We start from the raw sequence: 26,384 nt of genomic DNA on the forward strand, positions 1-26,384 counted from the left end.
GAAAAGTGTTGCCATTGTGATTATAATCCAGTATCTGAGGAATAATTCCTGTTCCTGTCCGTATTAAGGCACACTAGAGTAGGCCTGTCCTGATTTGGATAGTCGACTTTGATTGGCCAACATTTTACGATAGTAGACTACCCCCCGGAATGCAAAAAAAAAATTATATTTCTTTTTTTATCTTGTATCATTCCATTTGGGCTGTGGGGGGTGCTTAATGTCTGAAGGAGTCGACTGAAGGCTTCTGTCCTCTGCGAAAGCATGCAATTGGTCCACTGATGGATACATCTTGATATTTGTCTAGTAGTGTGTTCATTAGACGGGTGAAATCCTTTTTCAGTGCGTCTGTGCCCATTTTCTGGTATGCGTGCCATTAGCGTTAGCCACGCTTCTAGGCCTCTTTGCTTTTGGAAAGAATGATTAAAATATATATATATTATACTTTTTTTATTTTGTTTGCATTCGACTAAGAGGTTGGCAGGCGACTACGGCTCCTTTTGATCGTTTAGTCGACTAGTGGAGGTCAGCCCTACAATAGAGCAGCTTTCGAGGGGAAAAACTAAACCTTTTCAGGAAAAGTAATGCACCTCAGGCATTTTAGACCGATATGGTGACTTTCATGGGTTCTTGTTTTTAAGACTCATTTTTCAGACTCACTGGAAGCCAGTGGCTGTGGTGAATCATCGGTAACATTTTCAGACTCACTGGAAGCCAGTGGCTGTGGTGAATCGTTGGTGACGGTAGAAGGTGGAAGAAGAACCTTGAATTGGAGCCACAACAAGACTGCTATGGTCCTTTCAAGGCTCCTTACAATACAATATCTAAATGTCTTGACCCTTTCACTACGACACTACCAACCCTTTCACTGTGACAATACACCAGGTTAACCCTTTCACTGCCACATGACAAAGGGTTAACCCTTTCACTGCCACACTGCAGAAGGTTAACCCTTCCACTACCGCACTACAGGCGGTCTGTAGTGTGGTAGTGAAAGGGTTAACCTTATGTAGTGTGGTAGTGAAAGGGTTAAGAGAGTGCGTTACACTACAAATTCACTAAAGATGGGTCGTAACGGTCTTTGTTTTGATTCAGCCCTTGCCTTGGGGGGGTAACACGCCGTGCGGAAGGACGTTCTACCGGAGCACAAGGACATGAGAGGCAGTATAACGGTACTTGTGTGTCTAAATTGTTGAGTGCAGAAAAAAAACACACAACTACAACAACATCCTATGTTTATTCATCATTTCAGCTCGGGGGGGGGGGGGGGGGGGGGGGGGGGAAGAGAAAAACCAAGATACCCAAAGAAAATGTCAAAATGTGCATTTCTATTTGGAAGCCTTTATATGATGATGCATATCAGTTGGGATTATTATTATTTTTTTGTCTTGTTTCTATGGCAGCTGAGGAGCTCAGATTGTATGTGATCGGAATAGAGGAACAAAAAGAGGACGTAGAATTATTTTATGCATAAAAGAAAATGTCACCTTCATTCCATTTCATTCCATAGTGAAGTCTTGCAGAAGCACCCTGTAAAGTAGCTCACTGACTAGTGCACACTCTAGTGCACATTCTCTAGTGTGCACACTAGTGCACATTCTCTTGATGCTGTTCCTTTCTGCCTAGTCTCTCTTGTTCGGTTTTGTTTTCGACGATATACAAGTCATGATTGTGGCCTTCTAGTATTGTTGATACATTACATAATCCATTATGATGAAGAGAAACCGCCCTCCATGTTGTAATTACCCCATTGGTACACCTGATGCTTCTGACCTCATCCACACATAACTCAATGGGGGTGTTTTTAAGTGCAAATAAAATAAGAAAAGAGAAAAATATAAACATTTTTTTTAACTTCCATTTGGTGAAAGATGCATTGTAGCTATCAGAATATTCACCTGGTGTGCTGAATAACGTGTAAATTGTTAATTACACTCTGAATATTTGTATAATTGTTTGTATTTTTTCATAATAATTTTGGAAAGGAATGTTTTTATTTTTTTGGACTTTTTTCTTCTGTTACAGATCTCTTTGTTTCGTCTGTTCGCCTGACATTGTTGAGTGGTCCGGTGGGTTTCTTACCTCTCTCCTGTATTGAGCCTCTTCTGTGATTAATTATTTGTATGCAGTGTTTTAGAAAATACTGTAGGGAACATGGGAAGAAGTTGATATTAGGAGCATTTGATCAATTTGTATTTATTTATTTTATCATTTTGTTAATAAATTGTGAAAAGCAACCCGTCTTGTTCGTCCTCACTGTGCTGAGATTCTGTTTCTGTTGAGAGAAGCAACCTGTTGGGGACTGTATTAATATTACAGTGATGCCAACTCTTCACAAAACATTGGAGTGAGATTTGAAGACATCTTTTAATTCACTTTTGTACTTGAAGTAAAGAAACATGACTATTTACAGCCATCTTAACTCATTCAGCGCCAGGGGTCAAGTCAAGAGTTTTATTTGTCACTGCATACAAGTATACAGTGATTAGCCGGGTCCCGTTCTAGCTATGCCACGCTTTAAAGATAGGAGTGCGTCGCCTTGTTTGTAGAGCTGTATTATAGCTATGGAGACAATACTATAGTTATTTGACAGTGACTTTCTTCCGTCAAACATGCAAAAAAGAGAATTTGTTCATGCATACGTTCACACGTTATCCCGTGGTGAATATAAGTATAGTTTAGTTTCTTGCCTGGACACGCTACTATTTCCAAATCAAATGTATATAATAGGTATTATGTTTCATCATGAATGCATCAAAGGGGGGGGGGGGTCGTTTTTTTTTATGCTTTGATGGCCAGTAACGGCATTTGTGCTGATCAGCTGGATGGATAGGAAAACATTGTTGGATCAAGCTGAAATTTATGTCTGATAGTCCTTACCTTTGGTCGGGGGTATTCCAAAAATAATATTCCAATTGTCTGATCACGATTTCCAGTATTGGTGTCCATCTGGTCCCGGACATAATTTGGCACAATTTATGGATCGAGTGTGCCAGATGCGTTTCGAAGTGGTCGGATGAAGCGATTTACTCGGCTCCGTCTAAATTTAGCTCCCGGAGGGATTTAAACGTAACACACGGTCTGTAACAGGGTTTACTGCACTTTCGATACTGCCACCTAGCCGGATCTGGCCGGTACTGCACCCTCGGGGTCCCAGTATGCCTTTTAACGGCAACATACAGGTTCATGACATTGAATAGAATATTAAAAAAGAAAAACTTACCAAATTTTACAACAAGTTTACTCGTTGGCGCTCAACCGCTGACGGCCAATAACGAGAGAACTTGTTGTTGGCGCAGAAAGTGTTAAAGGAACACGCCAACATTTGGGGAAATTAGGTTATCGTCTTCTCCAGAGAGAGACAAGAAGATGGATACCAGTTTCCTCTGCGTTCAGTAAGCTATATGGCTGCAAGTTAGCCTAGCTTAGCACAATGAATGGAAGTGGACATGGCCGGTTAGCCTTCGGGAGAGGTGTTAGTTGGACAATTCCTAGGCTAACCGGTCATGTCCGCTTCCATTCATTGAAGCTTCGAAATATTCGGTACAACCCTACTAAGCCTACACCACCTGTTACAAAGGATCAGATTAAACCGAATATATATATTTATTGATTGATATATATTGCATAATATTTGTATATCGTTTGATATCCCTTGTATATTCCTTGTACATATACACGGAATATCCCTTTAGCCTAGTACAGACCATAATATTTCATTCTCCTATTGGACAGCGGTCCACAGGCGCCAAGGCCATGCCTCCAAAGTCAGGTTCAAAGTCACCGCCGGGGACATGCCTGGACATGAATGGTATTGCGCAAGGATATGAGACAGGAATAAAGCTGGTACTAGTTTATTCATCTAAGCGTATAAATACGGCGCAGGTGAATACAGAAGTATGTTACCCAATAAGTTGAAGCCTCACCCACGATACTACGTGAAGTGAAGTATGGCCTGTTTGGCCCCAAATAGAGCATTGAGACCGTGTGCGAATTAATAACTGAAGTGTCAGAGTTTGGCGCTATACCGTCGAGTGCGACATATTCTATTAAGTCAGTAATAGTCTAATTGTGTATAGTGTATCGTGCGGCTAAAGTTCTACAGTGACCAGCATCACCAACGTTTTCCTCGTGTCAGCTAGAGTGCTTATCCAGGCTGGGCTGCTTTCATGGCGCTTTCACCCGAGGAGCCCTAGACGAGGACCGTGTGGACATGTACACTGGATTATCTACCCGACGACTGCATAGCCCTTTACGGCTGGATTATATTTGCTTTTGGTCCTGTGATTAATGGAGCGGAGAATCGCCGACGCCCACACGTGTGTGGGATTTACCCTGTGAGGAGCCACGTCGAGTCTGCCCCTCAGAAGCCTGAGGCAGGCTAGCTTTCTTCCCTGTGGAGCTACAGGCTACGGAGAACAGCTGTATTCGTCTGTGGATCAAGATCTTATTGCACCGTCTCCCGTACTCGGAGTCTCCTTATCATCGTTGACCCAGACTCTATTACCGACAGATCCTCTACCCTTGCTGGCTTACAACCGGGGGGACCCTTCCAGTATCTCCCGCTATATTACTAGTGTACCATAGATATAATTCCCTAAGATTCAGGTTGTATAATTACCTCCTGCGTAACCAGAGAATGGACATTCGTTATTGATTTGCCTATGCACATTCCTTTGCCTTATAAGCGCATTCAAAGTGAAATAGAGAAGTATATTATGTACCTTTTGCTGCAATAAATACTTAATTACAACTTTGTGTGGAACCGATTTCATTGTGGGAAGTGTTCATCATTATATATATCATGTACTGTATGGCCAGTAATTAAAGTGCATAAGACGGTAGTGGTTTAATGATACCATACTTATCAATACAGTCAGGGAATTGTACCCCTCAGTTACACCACCACTGAACAAAGCTGGCCGCAGGCAATAACATTGCCTTGCTGGCCTTGTTTTTGTCTAAGGTTGTGGCAATGTGGCAGGCAAGTCAGTCTTAGATCCACCGGATACCGAGACCCTTGCCCAGGCCTCTGGGGCTATTCTGCACTTAACGCAATTGCAGTGTCCTCCGGGAAGACGGTAGCTCTAGCCACGATGATGACCCATGAACATCCAAGATGAGGTACCACATCTCCCCAGTCCTTGTATCCCTACACTGGCTCCCGGTAAATTGGGTAAAACAACGAATCAAAAATCCTCATGTTCACATACAAAGCCATAAACGGTCTCACCCCAACTGAGCCTACATAAATGAACTCCTGGTCCAATCAACCAGCTCCAGATCCCTCAGATCAAACAACCAAATCTGCCTAAAAATCTCCCACACAAGACTGGTGACAAAGGGAAAGCGGGCTTTCGCAGTCGCAGCACCGACACTCTGGAACAAGCTCCCACTCGACTTGAAATCTGCAAGCACTCTATGGACCTTTAAGGCCATGCTCAAAACCCACCTTTTCGCCATAAACAATCCATGAGCTAGTTTTGTATTGTAGTATGACTGGTGTATTATGTCTGTCTGTTCTCTATCTGCTTGGTTGGACTGCATGTATTTCTTCTGTTTTCGTATTGTTCCTGTCTTTTTTGTTTCTCTTTCTTTCCCGGGATGCGCCCCGGGCCGATGTAACTATTGGTTGAGGGGCGCAATATAAATAAATGTATCATATCATATCTGTGGCTAGAACAGTCATCCCTGCAGGAGGTGAGGAACCAGCACCAAGACCCCCAACCAGCAGCACTAAGAGTCCCGCTCCCCAAGGCGCCTCTGGGCATCCATGGCGTGGCGTGGCCCAAGAGGAGAAAGTGATGTGGAGGCCGGGGTACCACTGACTCTGTCAATAGTTTGAATGTGTGTTATGTCTCTTTTTTTGTCTGTAAATAAAATTGTCAATAGAGAGAAAGTCCTTTCGGCTGAACAGCGTTACCCATTCAATGAAAGATTCCTACGTTTTTCCGCCCAAAACCTTTTCCTTTTAGGTGATATTGCATGAATACCTCCGTTTAGCCTCCCTCTTGTGAAAGGCTTTGAGAGCCTCTGTTCAGCCTCCCTCTTTTCAGATTCCTTTATTGTCACTTATTTCACTACTTTACAGCAAGAAGAGTGAAAATCTATTTATTGTGGTCCCTCGACTATAGCAGCTTCCAATAATAATAAAAATACAATCATTTTAGCATAGAATAAAATAAGATGACTAAAATAAAGATTAATATATACAGTTCTAAAACGTGCAGTGCAATACAATAGGTTCCCCTGCTCAGAGGGGTCTCAGAGGAGGACAGGTTCCCCCTGCTCAGAGGGGTCTCAGAGGAGGACAGGTTCCCCCTGCTCAGAGGGCTCAGTGGAGGACAGGTTCCCCCTGCTCAGAGGGGTCTCGGTGGAGGACAGGTTCCCCCTGCTCAGAGGGGTCAGTGGAGGACAGGTTCCCCCTGCTCAGAGGGGTCTCGGTGGAGGACAGGTTCCCCCTGCTCAGAGCGCTCAGTGGAGGACGGGTTCCCCCTGCTCAGAGGGGGTCAGTGGAGGACAGGTTCCCCCTGCTCAGAGGGCTCAGTGGAGGACAGGTTCCCCCTGCTAGGAGGGGTCAGTGGAGGACTGGTTCCCCCTGCTCAGAGGGGTCAGTGGAGGACAGGTTCCCCCTGCTAGGAGGGGTCTCGTGGACTGGTTCCCCCTGCTCAAAGGGGTCTCAGTGGAGGACATTTGCGCTGCAGGTACTATCTGATGGACATGGGTGAGAGTTCCGTCTCTCACGTGGTCCTTAGTTCATCCCGCTGTTAGTTTTAATAGCTGGAATATGTGACGTTAGACTGTGTGTTCCACCTACGCACGCACCCTACTTACATGTTGTGCGTTTTAGGGTTCTGCTCTCTTTTATGCACGGTGCTGGTATTCTATCTGTATGCTCCTCGTTTGGACGAGTAAGAGGTTAGCAGTGATGCAGTGGTCATAGGACGGGGTTGCACCCCGTTCCACCTCTTTGAGCACGCGCACATGCACGCGCGTGCACACAAGAATGCGTTCCACTCTACTCTGCGCCAAGTACCCACCTGGCTACTTTGCATAACAATAGCTCAGGTCGTCAGGTGTGTTCAAATACTACACAACACAAAACCTGTGAATGAATGCGCATGCGCGGGAGCACACATGCACGTGGCGTCATTAAAACACAGTGCAACCCCTTATGAAATCCCCACTGCACCACTGGAGGTTAGGATGTGCCTCTGTGTTCTGAGAGGGACTCTGAAGGGAGATCATGGCCACCTCACCTGGTGGGTGTGGCTTGTTGAATGATGGGTAAAAGTTGAATGCAGTGTGTACAATGCAATGTGAGGCTTAGTCAGACCATTGGGTGCCCTATTCGAACCGCTCAACCATGCCCTGTCAAAATGACACCTGGTCGGGGCGCCCAAGTGGCGAACCACGTGGCGCGCTGTGGCGCGGCCGACCCGGGTTCGATTCCCGGACCTGGCGTTCTTTGCCGAATGTCTTCCCCCCCGCTCTGTCTCCCATTCGTCCTCTCTCTCTCTCTCTCTACCGGACTGCCCGGTAGTAATAAAAAATAAAAATGACACCCGTCAATACCATGATGTGGCCTTATTTTCATATATATTTCTGTCTGATATACAAGAACGGATGCACCATAGTTACCAACCCAGTGTCATTATTGTCCCACATAAGCTTCTGAACTTGAAGATCTTTAAAAGGTTCAGCAGTCCTGCATCATCAAAGTGCATCTACTAGTAATGTAGTCAGGCGTTTGTACACGCAAGAGTCAGATTACCACCCCTGACTCCGGAGGCTCTGGAACTGTCAATCATTCATCCATTTTGTCAATGGAGAACTTTTTGTTCCTAAATCTACACCAATATATCTTTCACCCAGAGTGAAAATTGTGTAATTCGCCGAGGTGGGAACGAGAATCGTTTTCTATCCACTTCTCAGCCTTCACCATACGGCCTAAAATAACCCATGCAACTTTGTTTTGTATGTTGATTATCTCTAAAGATTTCTAATCTCTAAATACCATTTCAGAAATCAATTATTTAATTGACAATAACACAAACAAGATACAATACAATAAAGCTAAACAGAATGCCTGCCACCGCTTAAATAGGAATGTTAGAGGTTCTAGAAGGTTCTACTATGACATCATCACCAATGTTCCAGCATGTTGTACTATGACATTGATCGGGCAGTACTAAGGTTCTAGAATGGACTGCCATGACATCACAAACGTTCCAGAATGTTCGGGCGGCACTAATGTTCTAGAATGTTCCTAACAATAGTTCCGTGGGTGAATTATGTACCATTACAATCACTACAGTATTATCTTTTATCTACATTAAGGTGTTGATTGATTGAAAACTTTATTAACAGATTGCAGAATGGGTACAGTACAGTACAGCTCAATACGCAGACCAGAGAAAGACTTTCGTCTTGTTTACATCAGGGTCCCCCATTTTCAATTCATCATAACATATGACATACAAAATACCATACTGCAGTGCACTATGGAAAAAATTAAGCTTTACTTTGATTATTATTCTATAGCTGCCTACCATTGTTGTCTTGACATGGACATTAGCTAGTAGCGCCGTTCATTTATTTATAGAAAAGGACAGAGGAGCCACACACACAAAAGAAGGGTCGGATTCTCAGAGTGTAGGCTAACTTTAATTATTTTTGTGCCATTGCTTTCTTCCGTTTTTCCATGTCATTTCCTGTGATAATAAAAAGATGGTGGTCACGGCTCTGGGAGGCGACTGACTCGCTGCAAGAATTTCAGGGGGAAACTTTGCGTCGTCGCCGGGACTAGTGGTGGTGGTGACAGCAGCAGAGGAGAGCCGGTGGTCAGGGCTCCGGGGGTCTGCAGAGATAAGGGCTTCTTCCTGCACGACCCTGAGCACGCGGAGCAGAAGAAGGTGAGTCTCTCTTACTCGCCAATGTGGCCAGTGATGAAAATGGCTTCCGAAACGGTCGGCAAATTGCCAATTGCCCTGCAAGACGGGAATAGAGTAAAATAAAAATAAAAAGCGTTGCGCACAATACGACACTGTTGATGGTTCTCTCTCTCGCTCTCGGACTCGCAGATGTCGTGATTTATATCTATGATCGATTCTCAAACTTAAACGCAAGTTTGTCTTTTTTTGTGTTAAGTGTTATTATTATTGCAGTTTCTTTTCCTTTCGTAACAAAAGCTCCAGCGTAGCTCTTCTTGTGAGCGACAGTCTGTGCAACCAACCAGCCACCCGACACTTCATTCTGTGTCAAATGCAGTGTTTTTTTTCTTTTCTTTTCATGGTCTGTCATACTTTGTAACCATGATAGCGCTTCTATAACCAAGTTATTATAGTTAAACATAACAAAATGAAATGTGCACTAAAATGGTAAAGATGCGTCTAGGGAGAACTGTCAACAGTCCTGCGTTTTGTGTAAAGTAGGACAGAGAAGATCCTTCAAGATCTGACCCTCAGTCCTGGAAGTTGCTTAGAAGATGCATAAGAGTTGATATGAAGTGTGAAGCCTAGCTCATTACATTAGCTAAAATCTGGCACATTTACTGATTGACAAGCTAAAAGCAATTGGTTTTGATAGTCTATCAGTGAGCTGGATGCAATCCTACCTTGAGGGGAGGGAACAGATGGTGGAGGTAAACGGTACCCTATCCCCCCCCCTCACAGTGAGCTGTGGTGTTCCACAAGGAAGCATACTAGGACCGCTACTGTTCCTAATTTATGCAAATGACATGTCGTCAGCTTGTGACTGCAACTTGTTCCTGTTTGCGGACGACTCAGCCCTGCTGGTCTCTGACAAGAACAAGTTACAGGTTGAAAAAACCCTCAGCTCGGAACTAGGCAGAATCTGCATATGGCTCGCTGATAACAAACTATCATTACACATGGGCAAAACAGAGTCCATTCTCTTCGGTTCAAATAACAAACTCAGCAAGACCGACGGCTTCTCAGTTACAGTGGGTGACAATATTGTCACAAGGAAAGATGAAATTACCTACCTGGGGTCCATCCTAGAGGCTAATCTCTCCTGTGACAAAATGGCATCCAATGTAATAAAAAAAGTCAACCAACGAACTAGATTCTTGTACCGGATCTCCTCTCTGGTAAACAAGAACACCCTGAAGACTCTGGCAGGAGCACTCATTCAGGGGTACTACGACTATGCTTGCACCTCATGGTACCAAAGCACCTCAAAGGCGCTAAAAACAAAATTACAAACATCTCAAAACAAACTGGTCAGACTACTGCTTGACCTTACTCCTAGAACCCACCTCACCCCTGCCCACTTCGACAACCTAGGATGGCTTAGAGTAGACGACAGAGTACAACAACTTGCAATGGGCCTGGTCTACAAGATACACTACACGACCAAGGTACCCATGTACATGTCAAAATACTTCCCAAAGGTCAGTGAATACCACGATCACAACACCAGAGGGAGCTCCACAAATCATGTCAAACCCAGATTCGGCTCAAATAAGGGACTAAACACGTTTCGCAATTATGCCACATCAATGTGGAACGCCCTACCCAAAGCTGTAAAGGAATGTGGATCACTACCCACTTTCAAAACCTCTCTCAAGGGACACCTACGGGAGACTGCAATTCAACACTGGCCCCTGTAAATATCCTAACCCAATCATTCCAACCCCCTCCAATGTACAGTCATTTACCTAGTATGGTTTTGTCAATAGTTCAATGTACAATTGTGTTTGTTTGTACAGTGTCTCCTCCCCCCCCCCCCCTCAATGTACAGTGTTACTTGTTTATACAGTATGCCCCCCGCCCCCCCCCCCCCCCCCAACCACCTCCAATGTAAATTACCCAGTATGGTTGTCAATATCCCAATGTACCCAACCCCCCCCACCCAACCTCCAATGTACAGTTTCTACGTCAAATGTATATACTCCCTTTTCTTGACTCCTTCTGTATCACAAACAGTACTGTATTTGCAAATCTGGTATGTCATAAATGTATAGATGTAGCAGTACTGACTATCTGTATGTCATGTATGTCATATATGTCTATATGAATTGAAAATGGGGGACCCTGATGGAAACAAGACAAACGTCTTTCTCAGGTCTGCATCCCCTTAACAATTGTATGTATTGAGCCGTACTGTATTGTACCCATTCTGCAATCTGTTAAATAAAGTTTTCATTCATTCATTCATTCATGTGGAAACTGAAGATGTTCATTAATGTGTGCACTGTCCCTGGGTAAAAATTTTTTTTACTTAAGTGAGGAGGCTTAGTTTGTAATTATGGGCCAATAGCCTACACAGTGTGTCCTTAGTGCAGTGACAGGGGTCCCTCACCTCTCCTGCTCATCAAACTGAGCCTTCATCAACTGGGCGGTGGGCCCAACAACAGCAACACCAGGTAGGACCATTAGTACCCTCCCCCACCCTCCACTCTCCATGTTCATAAAGCACTGTCCAGCTGTACCTATTCTCACCATACCTGCTCCGAGTTACCATCAATTCTCAAAGTTCTGCAATATCATTCATACGTATTGTAATTGGACAAAACGAGATTATGTTGAGTGTGGACTAGTACTGAACCCAGGCTCTATTTAAACATTGTGATGTTGATGTTGTTGACTACTGAACCCAGACACTATTTAAACATTGTGATGTGTTGATTAGTACTGAACCCAGACTATATTTAAACATTGTGGTGTTGTTGACTACTGAACACAGGATCTATTTAAACATTATAATGTTGATTAGTACTGAACCCAGACTATATTTAACACTTTGGTTGTTAACATGGTAAAACGTGGTTGAATGCCAGCACCCACTTCAATGATAGCGTTGTGAACGCATAATCTCTGTCTTAAATTATGGCTATGTGTCTAATCTGCCCGTCGTTTATCAATGACTTGTTTGCAGTCAACATTGTCGAAACGGATTGTTTTTTAAATCTGTTCATTTCCGTTTTATAGCATTTTAAAAAGCCCTCGTTTTTCAGGAAAATATATAGATTCCGTGATAAACGGCATTTACTGGAATATGGCATACACAAAAAACAGTAATTTTTTCGGCCTATTTATGAATCGTTTTCAAATAAACGCTAGATTATCAATTAGTATTATTATGTGTACTTATGCACACTATATAAGCGATCTAAAAAATATATTCTCATTTCCTGATCAGCGAGCGCACACACACACACACACACACACACACACACATGGGGCACACGCTGATATATAGGTCAAAACAGATCCGATTACCCCAAGACTGGTAAAATAGATTCCTTACCTCATATCAGATGTTCTCCAAAAAGATTATTCCAATTCCTGATCGCCATTCCAAATATATCGATCGCGTTTATTGATTCAGCGTTGGGTACTGTAAATATGTATTCCACGCGTTTTCCGGCTCGGCGATCACTTGGGTCTCTTTAGATGCCTCGCCGGAAAAGTTAAATGAGGAGGCTGGACCCCCCCCCCCCCCCATCAGTCTAATCCAATGGGGTGCAGTTACACAGGGAGAGACGATAGGGGGCGGTATTTTCCCAATGGAGCTCAGAGAGAGTCTGCAACACTAGCGTGAGGCTTGATTGATGAAATATGAATTCAAATCGCTAATAAAAAAAAATACGACAAACAAACGCTATATAGCGTTGCTGGCATTCAACTGGCGGCATGAACTAACGACAAAACGCGTCCGTGGCACTCAAAGTGTTAAACATTATAATGTTGACTAGTACTGAACCCAGGCTCTATTTAAACATTGTGATGTTGACTAGTACTGAACCCAGACACTATTTAAACATTGTAATGTTGAGTCGCGATACTCGATATATCGCGAATATTGCGATTTTTTTATTTTATTTTTTATGTGTGTGTGTGGACTACTGTACTATTACAGGTATTGAAATGAACAATGCAACTTCCTTATACAAATTTAAATAATTTTTTATTAATAACTAAATATCGATACTTGGCGTCCCTGTATCGATACAGTATCGCCACGCAAAGTATCGCGATACTACTACGTATCGATTTTTCCCCCCACCCCTACTAACACAGGAGATGCTGGTATTGAGCCCAGCTCTCTGCGTTGCTACCGGCTTGGCCGGCCGTCATACTAACACAATTGGCAGTGTTAGAGGGTGGGAAATCCGGTGGGTGGGGATTGGACGTTGTGGACAGAGACTCCTACAGGTCGGTTGGGTGACGCCGGTACGGCGGAAACAGGAAGTATCGGGGGCAGCGTGAGCCTCCCACGCGTTACTCCTCGCCACTGAGAGTTCGAGCTGTTGCGGTGAAAAGATGCGACAGGCTGCCTCCTCGTGTACCGGAGGGGACACGTGATGCAAGGCTTCTATCCTCACTACAGCCGACCAGTGGGAGGCATAGTCTAGCAACGTTCAAGACAGGGGAGGGAAGAATTGGAAACACGAAATTGGGATGGGAGAAAAATGGGGAGAAAAAGTGGATAAAAAAAAGAAACAGACTAAATGCTCAGCATGACCTCAGAATAGCACTTTCAAAAACCAAGCCCAGAATAGATCTGCTGGTTGAAAACTTCAACCAGCCACATACCTCTCATTAGATTTCATTGTGCCATAGATGAAATATTATACCCCTTCTAGCATGATGTCAGGTCAGTAGAATCTTTTAATAAGTCAGTACAAATTAATCAGAATGTTGCTCAATGTTGGGGTTTAAGGTTGAGGGAGGGGTAAGAAATGGAGAGTTGAAAAAGGGGTGAGAAATAGAAAGGAGAGTAGAACATGTTTGTTCATTTAAAAGTGTTACAAAATTGTATGTGTACATATGTTATGAGGTGGTGAGCAACTTAACATTACACTCTGATTATTGCTGTGATGTACTTTTATAATTAAATAAATACATTTCATATACATTTGAAATGCATGGTTTGTTGTGTTCTTTATCAGTAGTTTATAAATGTATATTATGGCAATTCATGATGCATTTTTGTAAGTTTGGGACCCGGGGAAACACCATATTTATCTTTTGGGTCTCGAGCTGAAAAAGTTTGGGAACCCCTGGACTATGGTGATAATAACTGAAGCTCTCTTCTCGACAGACGCTGACGCAGAGGAACAGTGAGAAGCTGATGGTTGACTGTGATCATGGCCACACTATGACTGACCTGACATTAGAGCGCTGGTGTAAGTATTCTTTAACGGTATATACACTACATAACATTACTTTAATATCATCCCAGACCAGCCCCCCTTTTAAACTAACGCACCATTTAGGAATTCATTCATGTTATTCCTCCGGTCTAACACAGTGAATTCATAAATGTTATTCCTCTGGTCTAAGATGGTGAATTCATACATGTCATTCCTCTGGTCTAAGACGGTGAATTCATACATGTCATTCCTCTGGTCTAAGACAATGAATTCATACATGTCATTCGTCTGGTCTAAGACAATGAATTCATACATGTCATTCGTCTGGTCTAAAACTCTAAACTTGTGATGTCATTAAACGGATATTTAACTTAAGTTGAACTTATCAACTTATCTAAAGTCATCTACAAGTACTGTAAGTTAGCTACCACTGCTGCCCCTGTCATCACCACTGCTGCCCCTGTCATCCTGTCATCACCACTGCTGCCCTGTCATCCTGTCATCACCACTGCTGCTCCTGTCATCCTGTCATCACCACTGCTGCCCTGTCATCCTGTCATCACCACTGCTGCCCCCGTCATCCTGTCATCACCACTGCTGCCCCCGTCATCCTGTCATCACCACTGCTGCCCCCGTCATCACCACTGCTGCCCCTGTCATCCTGTCATCACCACTGCTGCCCTGTCATCCTGTCATCACCACTGCTGCCCCCGTCATCACCACTGCTGCCCCTGTCATCCTGTCATCACCACTGCTGCCCTGTCATCCTGTCATCACCACTGCTGCCCCCGTCATCCTGTCATCACCACTGCTGCCCCCGTCATCCTGTCATCACCACTGCTGCCCCTGTCATCCTGTCATCACCACTGCTGCCCTGTCATCCTGTCATCACCACTGCTGCCCCTGTCATCCTGTCATCACCACTGCTGCCCTGTCATCCTGTCATCACCACTGCTGCCCCTGTCATCCTGTCATCACCACTGCTGCCCCTGTCATCACCACTGCTGCCCCTGTCATCCTGTCATCACCACTGCTGCTCCTGTCATCCTGTCATCACCACTGCTGCCCCTGTCATCACCACTGCTGCCCTGTCATCCTGTCATCACCACTGCTGCCCCTGTCATCCTGTCATCACCACTGCTGCCCCTGTCATCCTGTCATCACCACTGCTGCCCCCGTCATCCTGTCATCACCACTGCTGCTCCTGTCATCCTGTCATCACCACTGCTGCCCCTGTCATCACCACTGCTGCCCCTGTCATCACCACTGCTGCCCCCGTCATCCTGTCATCACCACTGCTGCCCCTGTCATCACCACTGCTGCCCCTGTCATCCTGTCATCACCACCATTCCTGCCAGAACCAGAACCAGATCTGCACAGCAGTATTATTATACCAGTATTATTATACCAGTATTATTATTATACCAGTATTATTATACCAGTATTATTATACCAGTGTTATTATACCAGTATGCTATTTAGACTTTAGGTCCCCAAAATGAATGGGAAGTGAACAAGGAGCCTAACACCTGGGAGGAATGGTGGTGTTGACGGCAGACAACAGGGACAGCAGTGGTCACTACTCGCTAGCTTACTAGTAGATGCACTTTGATGGTGGCAGGACTGCTGAACCATAACCACTTAATTGACAACCAGAAAAGTGGCAATTTTTAAACTTGAACTTGAGGACTGCATACTTTTTTTGAAAAGCGTATCTATATACTTATACATGCATAAGCCTGGTCTCTTTTGAAAGATAAACATTCTGAAGTTTCTTACACAATAAAGAAATCACTTTTAGTGCTAATGAAAATAGAGTAACATAGGGCTGAATTTGAGTTGTACTTTTTTGTGTACTCAACGTTTTTCTGTAGTAGTTGCAATATCCAAAAAATTATATCCCCCAAAATTGGTATGAGCTGGAAAACCCTGTGGGTCCATAGCCTGAAGTCTTATGTAGTGCAGGTCCAAATTTCATAACAATACGTTCAGAAATGGGTGATTTAGAGCGATTTTGGTAATCTGTGTACAAAAAAAAAAGTTCTCCAGTAATCCATTTCCTCATTGACGGCAATGCATTCTGTGTATTCTTCACTTCCGGTTTTCGCTCGTAAATCTTCACCTATATGTAAACTGGTGGAGTATCATTGGAAAGCTACACTCATTGGCTACAACCCTGTCCAATAACTTTCGCAATCGGCGAATGATTGACAGTTCCAGAACCTCGGGAGTCGGGGGTGGTAATCTGACTCTTGCGTGTACAAACGCCTGACTACATTACTAGTAGATGCACTTTGATGATGCAGGACTGCTGAACCTTTTAAAGATCTTCAAGTTCAGAAGCTTATGTGGGACAATAATGACACTGGGTTGGTAACTATGGTGCATCCGTTCTTGTATATCAGACAGAAATATATATGAAAATAAAGCCACATCATGGTATTGAAGCTTCTTTTGACCCCACAGTTTGTGAGGAATGCAAGGAGCCTTTCCAGAACGAGTGCGCCGCCCACGGGCCGCCCATCTTCGTGCCCGACACCCCAGTGGAGCCCGGTTCCCCCAACAGGGCAGCCCTGTCTTTACCCTCAGGGTTGGAACTTGTCACGGAGGGAGACGAGGTGGACGTGTGCTGTGTTGATGCAAACATCCCCAAGGGGGCGCTGTTCGGCCCATACGAAGGGGAGCTGGTTTCCCAGGACAAATCCTCAGGCTTTTTCTCGTGGATAGTAAGTTTGACTTGTCTGGAATTTATTTGGCTTATTTTGTATGGTGTTGTATACAGCCAGGAACCTCTCTGGTGTTTGCTGCATCATTCTCTCATCCCATTGAGAGAGATGGAAAGCGAGAGAGAGAGAGAATACAAGTCTCTGTTTGGGGGCATGCAATATCTCATCCATTTGCTGTCATCCATTGTCTAAAGCATTGCACTATCCTGCTGCTGTTTTACCTTCTTTACTTTCAATCTTCCTAGATCCTTGATGTGAACAACACATACAAATCCATTGATGGCAGTGATGAAACTAAAGCCAACTGGATGAGGTATAATTTGTTTGTTTGATCATAAAAGCCTCTCAGAAAGAAATAATAATAATTAGGCTGTACCGAATGTAATTTTCTTTACATTCGAAGCTTCTATTGAAATTTTCGAATGAAGCTTCGAATGTCTGTCGTTTTATGACGTAATCAATTTCTTTTATATCCTCAAAAAAAATCTCAATTTGAATAAAGTGATTAATCTGATTAAATTAGTATTTTTCTTATTTTATTAAATCAACTTTCTTTAATGAATATAACTCATCCGTTTTGTCAACATAAATAATCCAATAAGGGCACGGTTGGTACGAAAGTGATGGTGACGTCTTGATGGAGCACTGAGTGCCAAGCGGATGCAGATAGGCTACATCATTTATGATGAATGTTTTATAAAAAAAAATATGACTAGTCATAATAGTATAATATTAGTGTAGCCTAATCTTTATCTGCAACTGTGAAGAAAAACCCCATTGGTTTAAACAGAATGAATAGACATATACAAAAATAAATGTAAATTATTTTTAATAAAAAATTCGTTGTCAACGTTATGAATGAAGCTTCGAACTATTCGGTACAGCCCTAATAATAATAATAAAAATTGGAGCAAGCCCTTGGTTTTTCCACAATATATAATTGTCTGTAAATGGTAAATGGTAAATGGCTGCTTTTATATAGCGCTTTTATCCAAAGCCCTTTACAATTTGTTACTCACATTTTACCCAGGGATTTTCTCTTCCCTGCTAACGAAGCAGAGACCAATAGAATAGAAGTACTTTATTGATCCTGAGGGAAATTCAGCACCACAGATCGCTCACAATGAACATTCAGTTAGTAAAAAATCTAAAATAAAAATAGAAATACACAGTCGGAGATATACATTCTAAAAATTATGTATATACATTCGAAACTACTGAAATATACAGTACAATACCCCTCAATACAATTGAATGGACTTAATGGGATTGTAGTGTACAGTGGAAACTCCATTAGAATACTCACCCGGTATGGGATCTGTGGTTGACTTCTGAGTGCCAGGTCGTCCAGTTCTTGTGGGTTGAAAGAAAATATTAAAATATAAACCATTCTCTTCCTGTCACCTACAGTGTGATTTCAGTGACTGTTTCATGTCTAAATTGACTAATTTAAGTCCATGGATAAAACGGACCGGAAAAAGGGCTACAATTCCTACACAGTTCAGCAGCTCCATGTGCTGGAGTCCAAAACAACAAGTAATTTCAGTTTACAGTTTGCCCTGTAGCTGTATGTGTTCTACAGAAACAAGTCACTTCAGTTTACAGTTTGACCTGTAGCTGTACGTGTTTTACAGAAACCTTAACATCATCTCCTAAAAATTTACTTTACAGAATACAGATATATTAAATGTGATTGTTCTGTTTCAGTCGTCAACATCTCACATATGGGACGCACCCCCCTGTGGTCCCTACGCTGAAGCCCATTACAATCACACCTAGGAGTATTTAGTATTGTGCCTAATGTGCATCTATTGCCACAAAGTGGCACTAAGTGACTATATTTCGGGGCAATAATTGTACCTCAGTGACCCTGCTCTTCTTCATGGGTCATAGGTCGCAGCCAGGGCGGTGATAACTCTTAGCTAGAGAATGCACCAGCCAGCTTGCAAACAATCTAAGTTATCATACATCTTCCATTAATCTGCATCAAGTAAACAAATAATATGTGGATTTATTGCCACTCTGAGCATCAGGACATGAGGCACTTTTGTGGAGTTGTTTTCGGCGGGAACTGTCTGAGCTCTTGTTTGTTTATTCAGAACATCATCTTCTTGGATTAGCCAATCTGGCCGGTGGCAGGAAGCTAACTGGCTAAACGTGCTAGCAGCCACTTGACAGTGGAAATAAGTCAGTTTTTAGCTGCAGTCTGCTTCAACTAGTGGGAAGAATAACGGAACATGTGGATTTATTTTTCTTGGCGATAACTATGCTAGCTAGCTCTTGAGCTGCAGTTAAAAAGACCAAAGGTTTTGGATTGTTGTGTGGTTGCCCTGTTTGTGTGCTGCAGCCAACTCGAGGTGTGAAAAAATAGATGGTGTTCTGCTGGTTTGGTTGGGAGCCTATGTGTATTCCTCTGGAAATGTGTGATGTCCATTAGTTTGACTGAAGGATAACTATTGGTTACATATATCTTGGCTAATTCAGCCCAGTTGACATGAATACTGTCCTGGCTGAGAGATTTACAGCATCCAGGTGGAATATGAATCTTAATATTTTGTTTGCACAATGTAGGCTAAAATACCCCTGCTATATTGAGTCAAAGTTGTCGAGTTGCCAACAGCAATATAACCTTTTTCATATTTAATTATCAGTCCTGTGTATGATGTATTAATACGGCTTTGATATGCTGGAATACTAATTACATTTCTTAAATTTTTGGAATACTATTTTAGATCCAAACCCTTCCTCCCTGATCCCTGGTGAGCTTCATGCCAGGTCCTTGAAAGGCTGCATGCAGTGATCTGTCGGGACAGGCGTGTAGAGCCCTGTCTCCTGTCTCCATGCCGTTTATGATCGCCTTTTTTTTTTTTTTTTATCTTTTTCTCCGCCTGTTTTCCTATTTTTCTCCCCATCCCAATGTAGTCGTTATGCCAATTCCCCCCCCCCCCCTCCCCTACCTGGTTGTTGTGCGCATGTTCCTCCTACTGGTCAGTACAAGGGAACCCTGAAGTCCACCACATGCTTCTTCCGACACATGTGTAGACAGCCAGTGGCTCTTTTTTCACCTGGCAGCGAGGACTCTCATTGGTGAAGCGTAACGTGTGGGAGGTCACGCTGCCTTCACCATTTCCTGCCTTTCGCTGAGCAGGCGCCCAGACCTGACCTGTAGGCGTCGCTGTCCACAACGCCAGATTACCACCCACGACTTCCCTCCCCCTAACTCAGCCAAACGAGTTAGTATGACGACCGGCCAAAGCCGCAGGGCAATGGGGCTGACTCTGGGAGTCGAGACCGCAGCCTCTTGCATTGGTGACGAGCGCAATCTCCGCTACGCCACCCGACCGCCATGATCGCCTAGTCTGACATGGTGACCATCTGAAAGACAAGCATGTTGTGTAGTCTGATCCCGGCATAAGAGGCTGTTCTATACGAATTTAGAGCTCTGTGGGTGCTTATAAAATAGCAGGGCCACACGCTTGCTAAGCCCTGAAAGACTAGGACTGACTAGGACCTACTAGCTGTGATTGTGTAGGGTGTCAGCATCCCATGTTTATCTCCCTCAGTCATAGAACTGGTTTTACTAACTCAACCAATATATTTTCACAGTGACCGTCATGGACCTTTGACAATTCAATGGTTTGTCTTGGTCATGACACATTTTGGGATGATATCAGCTGTCAATTACAGTACAAATAATAACAATAATAATAAAATGTTATATACAGTCGGGTCCACAGGATTTTCATCATTCTGGCTCTGTACACCACTACAATGGATTTGTAATTAAACAATTGTGCTTTAAGTGCAGACATCCAAATCAGATGAACGGTGTAGGAATTACAACAATTTCTATATGTGCATCCTCCTTTTTAAGGGACCAAAAGTAATTAGACAGTTGGCTGCTCAGCTGTTCCATGGCCAGGCGTGTTATTCCCTCATTATTTAATTTACAAAGAGCAGATAAAAGGCCTAGAGCTCATTTCAAGTGTGGTATTTGGCCCAGCTCTCCGCATTGCTATCAGCTTGGCTGGTCGTTCATACTAACACAATTGGCAGTGTTAGGGGTGGGAAGCTGATGGGTGGGGATCGGACGTTGTGGACAGCGACTCCTACAGGTCGGTTGGTGCGCCTGCGCAGCAGAATCGGGAAGCGACGGGGGCGGCGTGTCCCTCCCACGCAGACCCCCGCCGCTGAGAGATCGCGCTGTGCAGGTGAAAAGATGCGACGGCTGCTTCCTCGAGTACCGGAGGGGACACGTGATGTAAGGCTTCGTCCACATTGCAGCCGGCTTGTGGGAGGCATGGCCTAACAGCGTTCGAGACAGGGGAGGGTAGAATTGGACGATACGAAATTGGGATGGGAGAAAAATAGAAAATGGGAGAAAAAAAGTAGATAAAAAGAAAATTTGGTATTTGCATTTAGAATCTGTTGCTGTCAACTCTGAATATGAGGACCAAAGAGCTTCAGTATCAGTGAAGCAAGCCATCATTAGGCTGAAAAATCAAAACCAACCCATCAGAGAGATGGCAAAAATATTGACAATTTAATTTATGATTGTTAGTTTGTCCAATTACTTTTGGTCCCTTAAAAAAAGGGGGGGTGCACATGTACAAACGTATACAGTACGTTTACCTGATTTGGATGTAAATACCCTCAAATTAAAGCTGAAGGTCTGCACATAAAGCACATCTTGATTGTTTTATTTCAAGTCCATTATGGTGGTGTACAGCAGGGGTTCTCAACCTTTCTGCTGCCAAGGCACCCCTGTGTCCAATAAAATATTCCAGGGCACCCCTACATACGATAAAGACTTTTCCGGTCCTGTCTTTTTTGCTACAATGATGACAAAAGTGCTTGCTTTCAAAATAACGTTTATTTAACCCATTGAAACCGGGAAACACATTTGTGTGTATATGCAGGCTATATAATGCATTATTAGCAGGCGTTTCAGGTCTAAATGTATAAGTAAATATAGCAATAGTGTGACCATGATAACAGTCTGGTTTAGCATGAGAACACAACATTGCAGCTGCACTGTTTGACTGGGGCAATGTCAGCGGTCGAATTGGTACTGGAAGGTACTGAAGTGGTATTGGTAACTGTAACCCGTTTCGATGGACGAGTTAAAAACGTGTTCATTTTGTGTGAAAATTCAGCTTTGCGGTTCACGTTGGAAATATTATTCTAGTGAGGTGACGATTGATTATGACATCACATCCCTGCAGAGTGCCCTTTACTGTTTATCTGTTAAATACAGTTTTCATTCATTCATTCACATTTTGTATCATAATAATCATAACACAGCGGCTGATACACTCACTTGTTCTGCGAGTAGACCATCGCCGTCGGAAGCGTGTAATTAGCACTTTTCAGAAGCTGTGTGGTCCGGTCTTGAACTTTCCATAACGTGTCTCGATAAATCCATTTGATTAGATCCAGCACTGAATGCATTTAGTGATTATTATCACGACGACGATTGCGATAGCCGCTTTGCATTTCCTTGATAACGGACATAGGACCCGTGATGTCACAGAAATGCAACTGCTCTGGAAATGCGTTGGAAAATCTGTTGGTAAAAGTAATGACGCCTGCCGCCGACGTTAAGTTGGTGAAGTTTCTATAATAACTTTACGAAACGTGTTATCGATTTCTTTTTTAGTTCATGTTATTAGATTAGGCAATTATTGTATACACATGAAGCACTAGATAGACTATTTGTTTAGTTAAATAGTTATCATTCTATATTTTTAAAGAAACATTCCCAGGCAGATTTATCTCGCGGCACCCCTGGCAGCTCTCCGCGGCACCCCTGTGTGCCGCGGAACCCCTGTTGAGAACCGCTGGTGTACAGAGCCAGAATTGTGAAAACTGTTTCAATATCCAAATATATAGGGACCTGACCGTATGTGTGTGTATATATATATATATACAAAGACAAACCTTGAGATGCATGGCTTCTGCAGGACGGCCAACGCGATAACGCTGTATCTCTGTCACCTCAGGTATGTCCGCACCTCTTCAGAGGAGAATGAGCGGAACCTAACGGCCTTCCAGCGCGGCAAGCTCATCTTTTTCCGCGTGTGCCGGCCGCTGTCGGTGGGAGAGAGGCTTCGTGTCTGGTACAGCGATGACTACGTAAGCCGCCTGCACAGCGTCTCACAAGAGCACATCGACCGCAACCTGGACACCGGTGAGACATTCATCAACGATTACCTTCCTTGATCTTTCTCGTTATAATTGTGCCTGATTTAGATAGATGGATAGAAAACTTTATTGCCATTTCAACACATAGTTGATTGGCATTTGTATCAAACATACAGTACATACAGTATAAAAACATACAATATAAAACATACAAGAATACATGCAATGCAATCCCTGAAGTAGAAGTATTTCACAAACAATATAAAAAATGCTACAGTGCCTAAAAGAGCTCAGTGCTCCAATTTAAAGTGCATATTGCCTTAAAGTGCCTGTCGGCTGGTGCTAGCCCTTATAGTACAAAGTGCCTGTGCATTAGGACTCGAGTTCAGGTGACGGACAACCTCGCGATATGTGCTATTCTTAAAACGAGATGTCCTACACCTGAGACTTTGGAGTCTTCTACCAGAGGGAAGGGGGTAAAAGAGGTAGTAAGCAGGGTGAGAGGGGTCACCGATCACCTTCTCCCCTTTCTGCCTGATGTGTGTGGCATATATGGAGGCCACAGAAGGAATATCACAGCCAATGATTTTTGACGCTGTGCGTACAGTTCTTTCTAGCTGTCCCCTATCATGGACGGTGTTTAGGGATGTCTATTGATGAGCTGCAACAAACCCTATACATGAAGGGATATTTCACTTTAATGGAACTAAGTCAGCGCAGTCTTATCTCTGGTCTCCTCTTCACTGGTGACCACTGCTGTCCCCTGTCTGCTGACGACACCACCGTTCCTCCCAGGTGTCTGGCTCCTCATTCAACTCTATTCTTCTTGGGGACTTCGTCTAAATGTCTTACTTCTGAGGTGTGTACTGTGCAGATTTCAATTAAACATACTTCTGAGGTGTGTGCACTGTGCAGATTTCAATTAAACATACTTCTGATGTGTTCTCGGTGTTCCAGAACGCAGTGTCGGGTAAATTATTTTGCGACAATGACCGAATATAGCTATACATTATCCCGCTTATTACAGGGCTAACTTACAAAAAATATACGTAATTCATTTTACACCATCGACAAGACGAGATCAAATGCAGACGCGGTTGTTCTGTTGCTCCTCTGGCGTTGGAGGAAATATCACAATGGGCTTGATTACACCTGATGCAGTGCAGCTGTGCATATGGTAAAGTTGAGTATTTAGGTTTGAATCTCGCAGTGTCAACGTACTGTATACATTATCCCGCTTATTACAGGGCTAACTTACCAACAATATAATTCATTTTACACCATCGACAAGACGAGACCAAATGCATGGTGTACTGTCGAGACCTGCCTCGGACAGGCGCTGCACAGCCGTGCTGTGCATGGTATAACACTGCGAGAGTCCGCCTGCGAGGCTATCTTTCCCCTAACAGCGGTCATTATTGCGTGTTGCCCATATCAGCGGTGAATTATCGAGAAATAATTGACCGCTGCTAGGGGCAACGGAGCGCTATTGACCAATCACAATCAAGCATTTTGGCGAATGTTAAAACGCCATGTAATAATACATAATAATATTGCTGTATAGTTTATATTTCAGAAGTATGATATTTAGACATGGTCAGCGGACAACAGGAACACCAGTGGTCACTAGCTTACTTATAGATGACCTTAGATACAGGTAATGTAAGACTGCTGCGTTTTGTCTACTAAAGTGAAATATCCCATTAACACATTCCCGGGCATTCACGTAGATATACGTGATTGGGAGCCAGCGCTTGGCGGCCAATCACGTATATATACATTTTTAACTAGTTTTTTCTTTTATTCGATTTTAATATCCTATTCAATGTCACAGGGCTGTATTTTGGCTGGAAAAGGCATATTGGGACTCGGAAAGTGCATTACCGGCCAGATCCTGGTATTGGCGCTGTCTCGAGAATGCAGTTTCCCCTGTTGCACACTTGGTGTCACAATTTTTTCGCTCCGGCCGGATTTTTTTGTTAGTCTGAAGCGAGGGCTTCACCCGATCGCCTGGAATACTTTTTGCGACGCCGAATTCATTATGCAGTAAAGGAATATGGCATCAGCCAATGGAGATATGATCTAGCAGATGGCGATCAAATAACTGGAACATTCTTTTTGGAATCCAACCGGCCACAGGTAAGAGCAATTTGACGTACATTTCAGCTTGATCGTGCAAGGATTTAATATCCATCCCCCTGCTCATCCTATGTTGTGGTAATAATGAATGCCGTTATTGGTAATCAATAATCAGAAACGACTTCCCCCGCCCCCCCCCCCCCCCCCTTTCATGCATTCATGATGGAACATGATACCGATCAAATGCATTTGGATTTTTAACTCTAGCTTGTGTAGGGACGAAACGCCAATCGATTTAACGTTATTAGCTTAGCGCCTTTTAACTAGCTTTGCAGGAATTATCCCAGATCATTCCGATATAACACTCATATTCATCACGGTATAAAACGGGAATGTATTGATAGTTTTTTTTTCTTTATGGCACATTGAAAGGAAGGTTCATACTGTCAATTGACAATGACATTGGATGCATAGCTATAATATAAAATATAGATTTAGCTCTACAAACAACGTGATGCACAGTGAACGTTTGTTATGGGAACGCTGGCCTTCCTAGAATGGGGCCCATCTAATGGCTGGCCATGAATGTGTTAAAGTAAAAGTAGAAATAGCCAGGTAGAATATTACTATGGTAAAAGTCCTCTACTGTAAAATGTACTTAACACTTGCATTTGTGAAGTTACTCGTATGTGAAGGTTGGGTACAATATCAAGTAATACCACTTGATGATATCAACAATATCAAGTAATACCACTTGACAATATCAACAATAATATTGAGTAATACCACTTGACAATATCAACGATAACTATCAAGTAATACCACTTGACAATATCAACAATAATATCAAGTAATATACCACTTGACAATATCAACAATAATATCAATTAATACCATTTGACAATATCACCAATAATATCAACTAATACCTCTTGACAATATCAACGATAACAATATCAAGTAAGTAATACCACTTGACAATATCAACAATATCAATATCAAGTAATACCACTGAAGCTGCTCCAGGGTCAGTTTAACTGTTTTAACTGGTCCAGACTCCAGAGGACTGCTCTACTGGGAGCTGCTCCAGGGTCAGTTCTGTTCCATTAGGGGCTCTGCTTGGCATCACACTGCACTGTCTCGCGTACGTGCACGCGCACTGAATAAATTCCACAAATGTACCTTTAATACCAGTATTAGTCTGACCACACCCCTCATCAGCTTACCTTCATAAGCAGGTGTGTGGTCACCTGCTCTCCTCCTTCTCGCTTTCACCACAAGGAAGTGCCTGGTAGTACCCCACTTGACGTGTTGTT

At 43.3% G+C, this 26,384-nt stretch overlaps 1 protein-coding gene across 1 annotated transcript in view; it reads left to right on the forward strand.

Moving 5' to 3' along the window:
* The first annotated feature begins 8,734 nt into the window (after window positions 1-8,734).
* Window positions 8,735-26,384, forward strand: part of prdm11 (PR domain containing 11) — a 31,907-nt gene continuing 14,257 nt past the window's right edge. The window contains exons 1-5 of the mRNA XM_084335441.1: window positions 8,735-8,912; window positions 14,068-14,152; window positions 16,586-16,845; window positions 17,091-17,158; window positions 22,848-23,035. Coding sequence (XP_084191567.1) covers window positions 14,098-14,152; window positions 16,586-16,845; window positions 17,091-17,158; window positions 22,848-23,035 — 571 coding nt within the window. The 5' untranslated portion in view covers window positions 8,735-8,912; window positions 14,068-14,097. The remainder of the gene's footprint in view (window positions 8,913-14,067; window positions 14,153-16,585; window positions 16,846-17,090; window positions 17,159-22,847; window positions 23,036-26,384) is intronic.

Source organism: Notolepis coatsorum (genome assembly GCF_963971535.1).
Source record: "Notolepis coatsorum genome assembly, chromosome: 18".
In the NCBI taxonomy this organism is placed as follows: Eukaryota; Metazoa; Chordata; class Actinopteri; order Aulopiformes; family Paralepididae; genus Notolepis; species Notolepis coatsorum.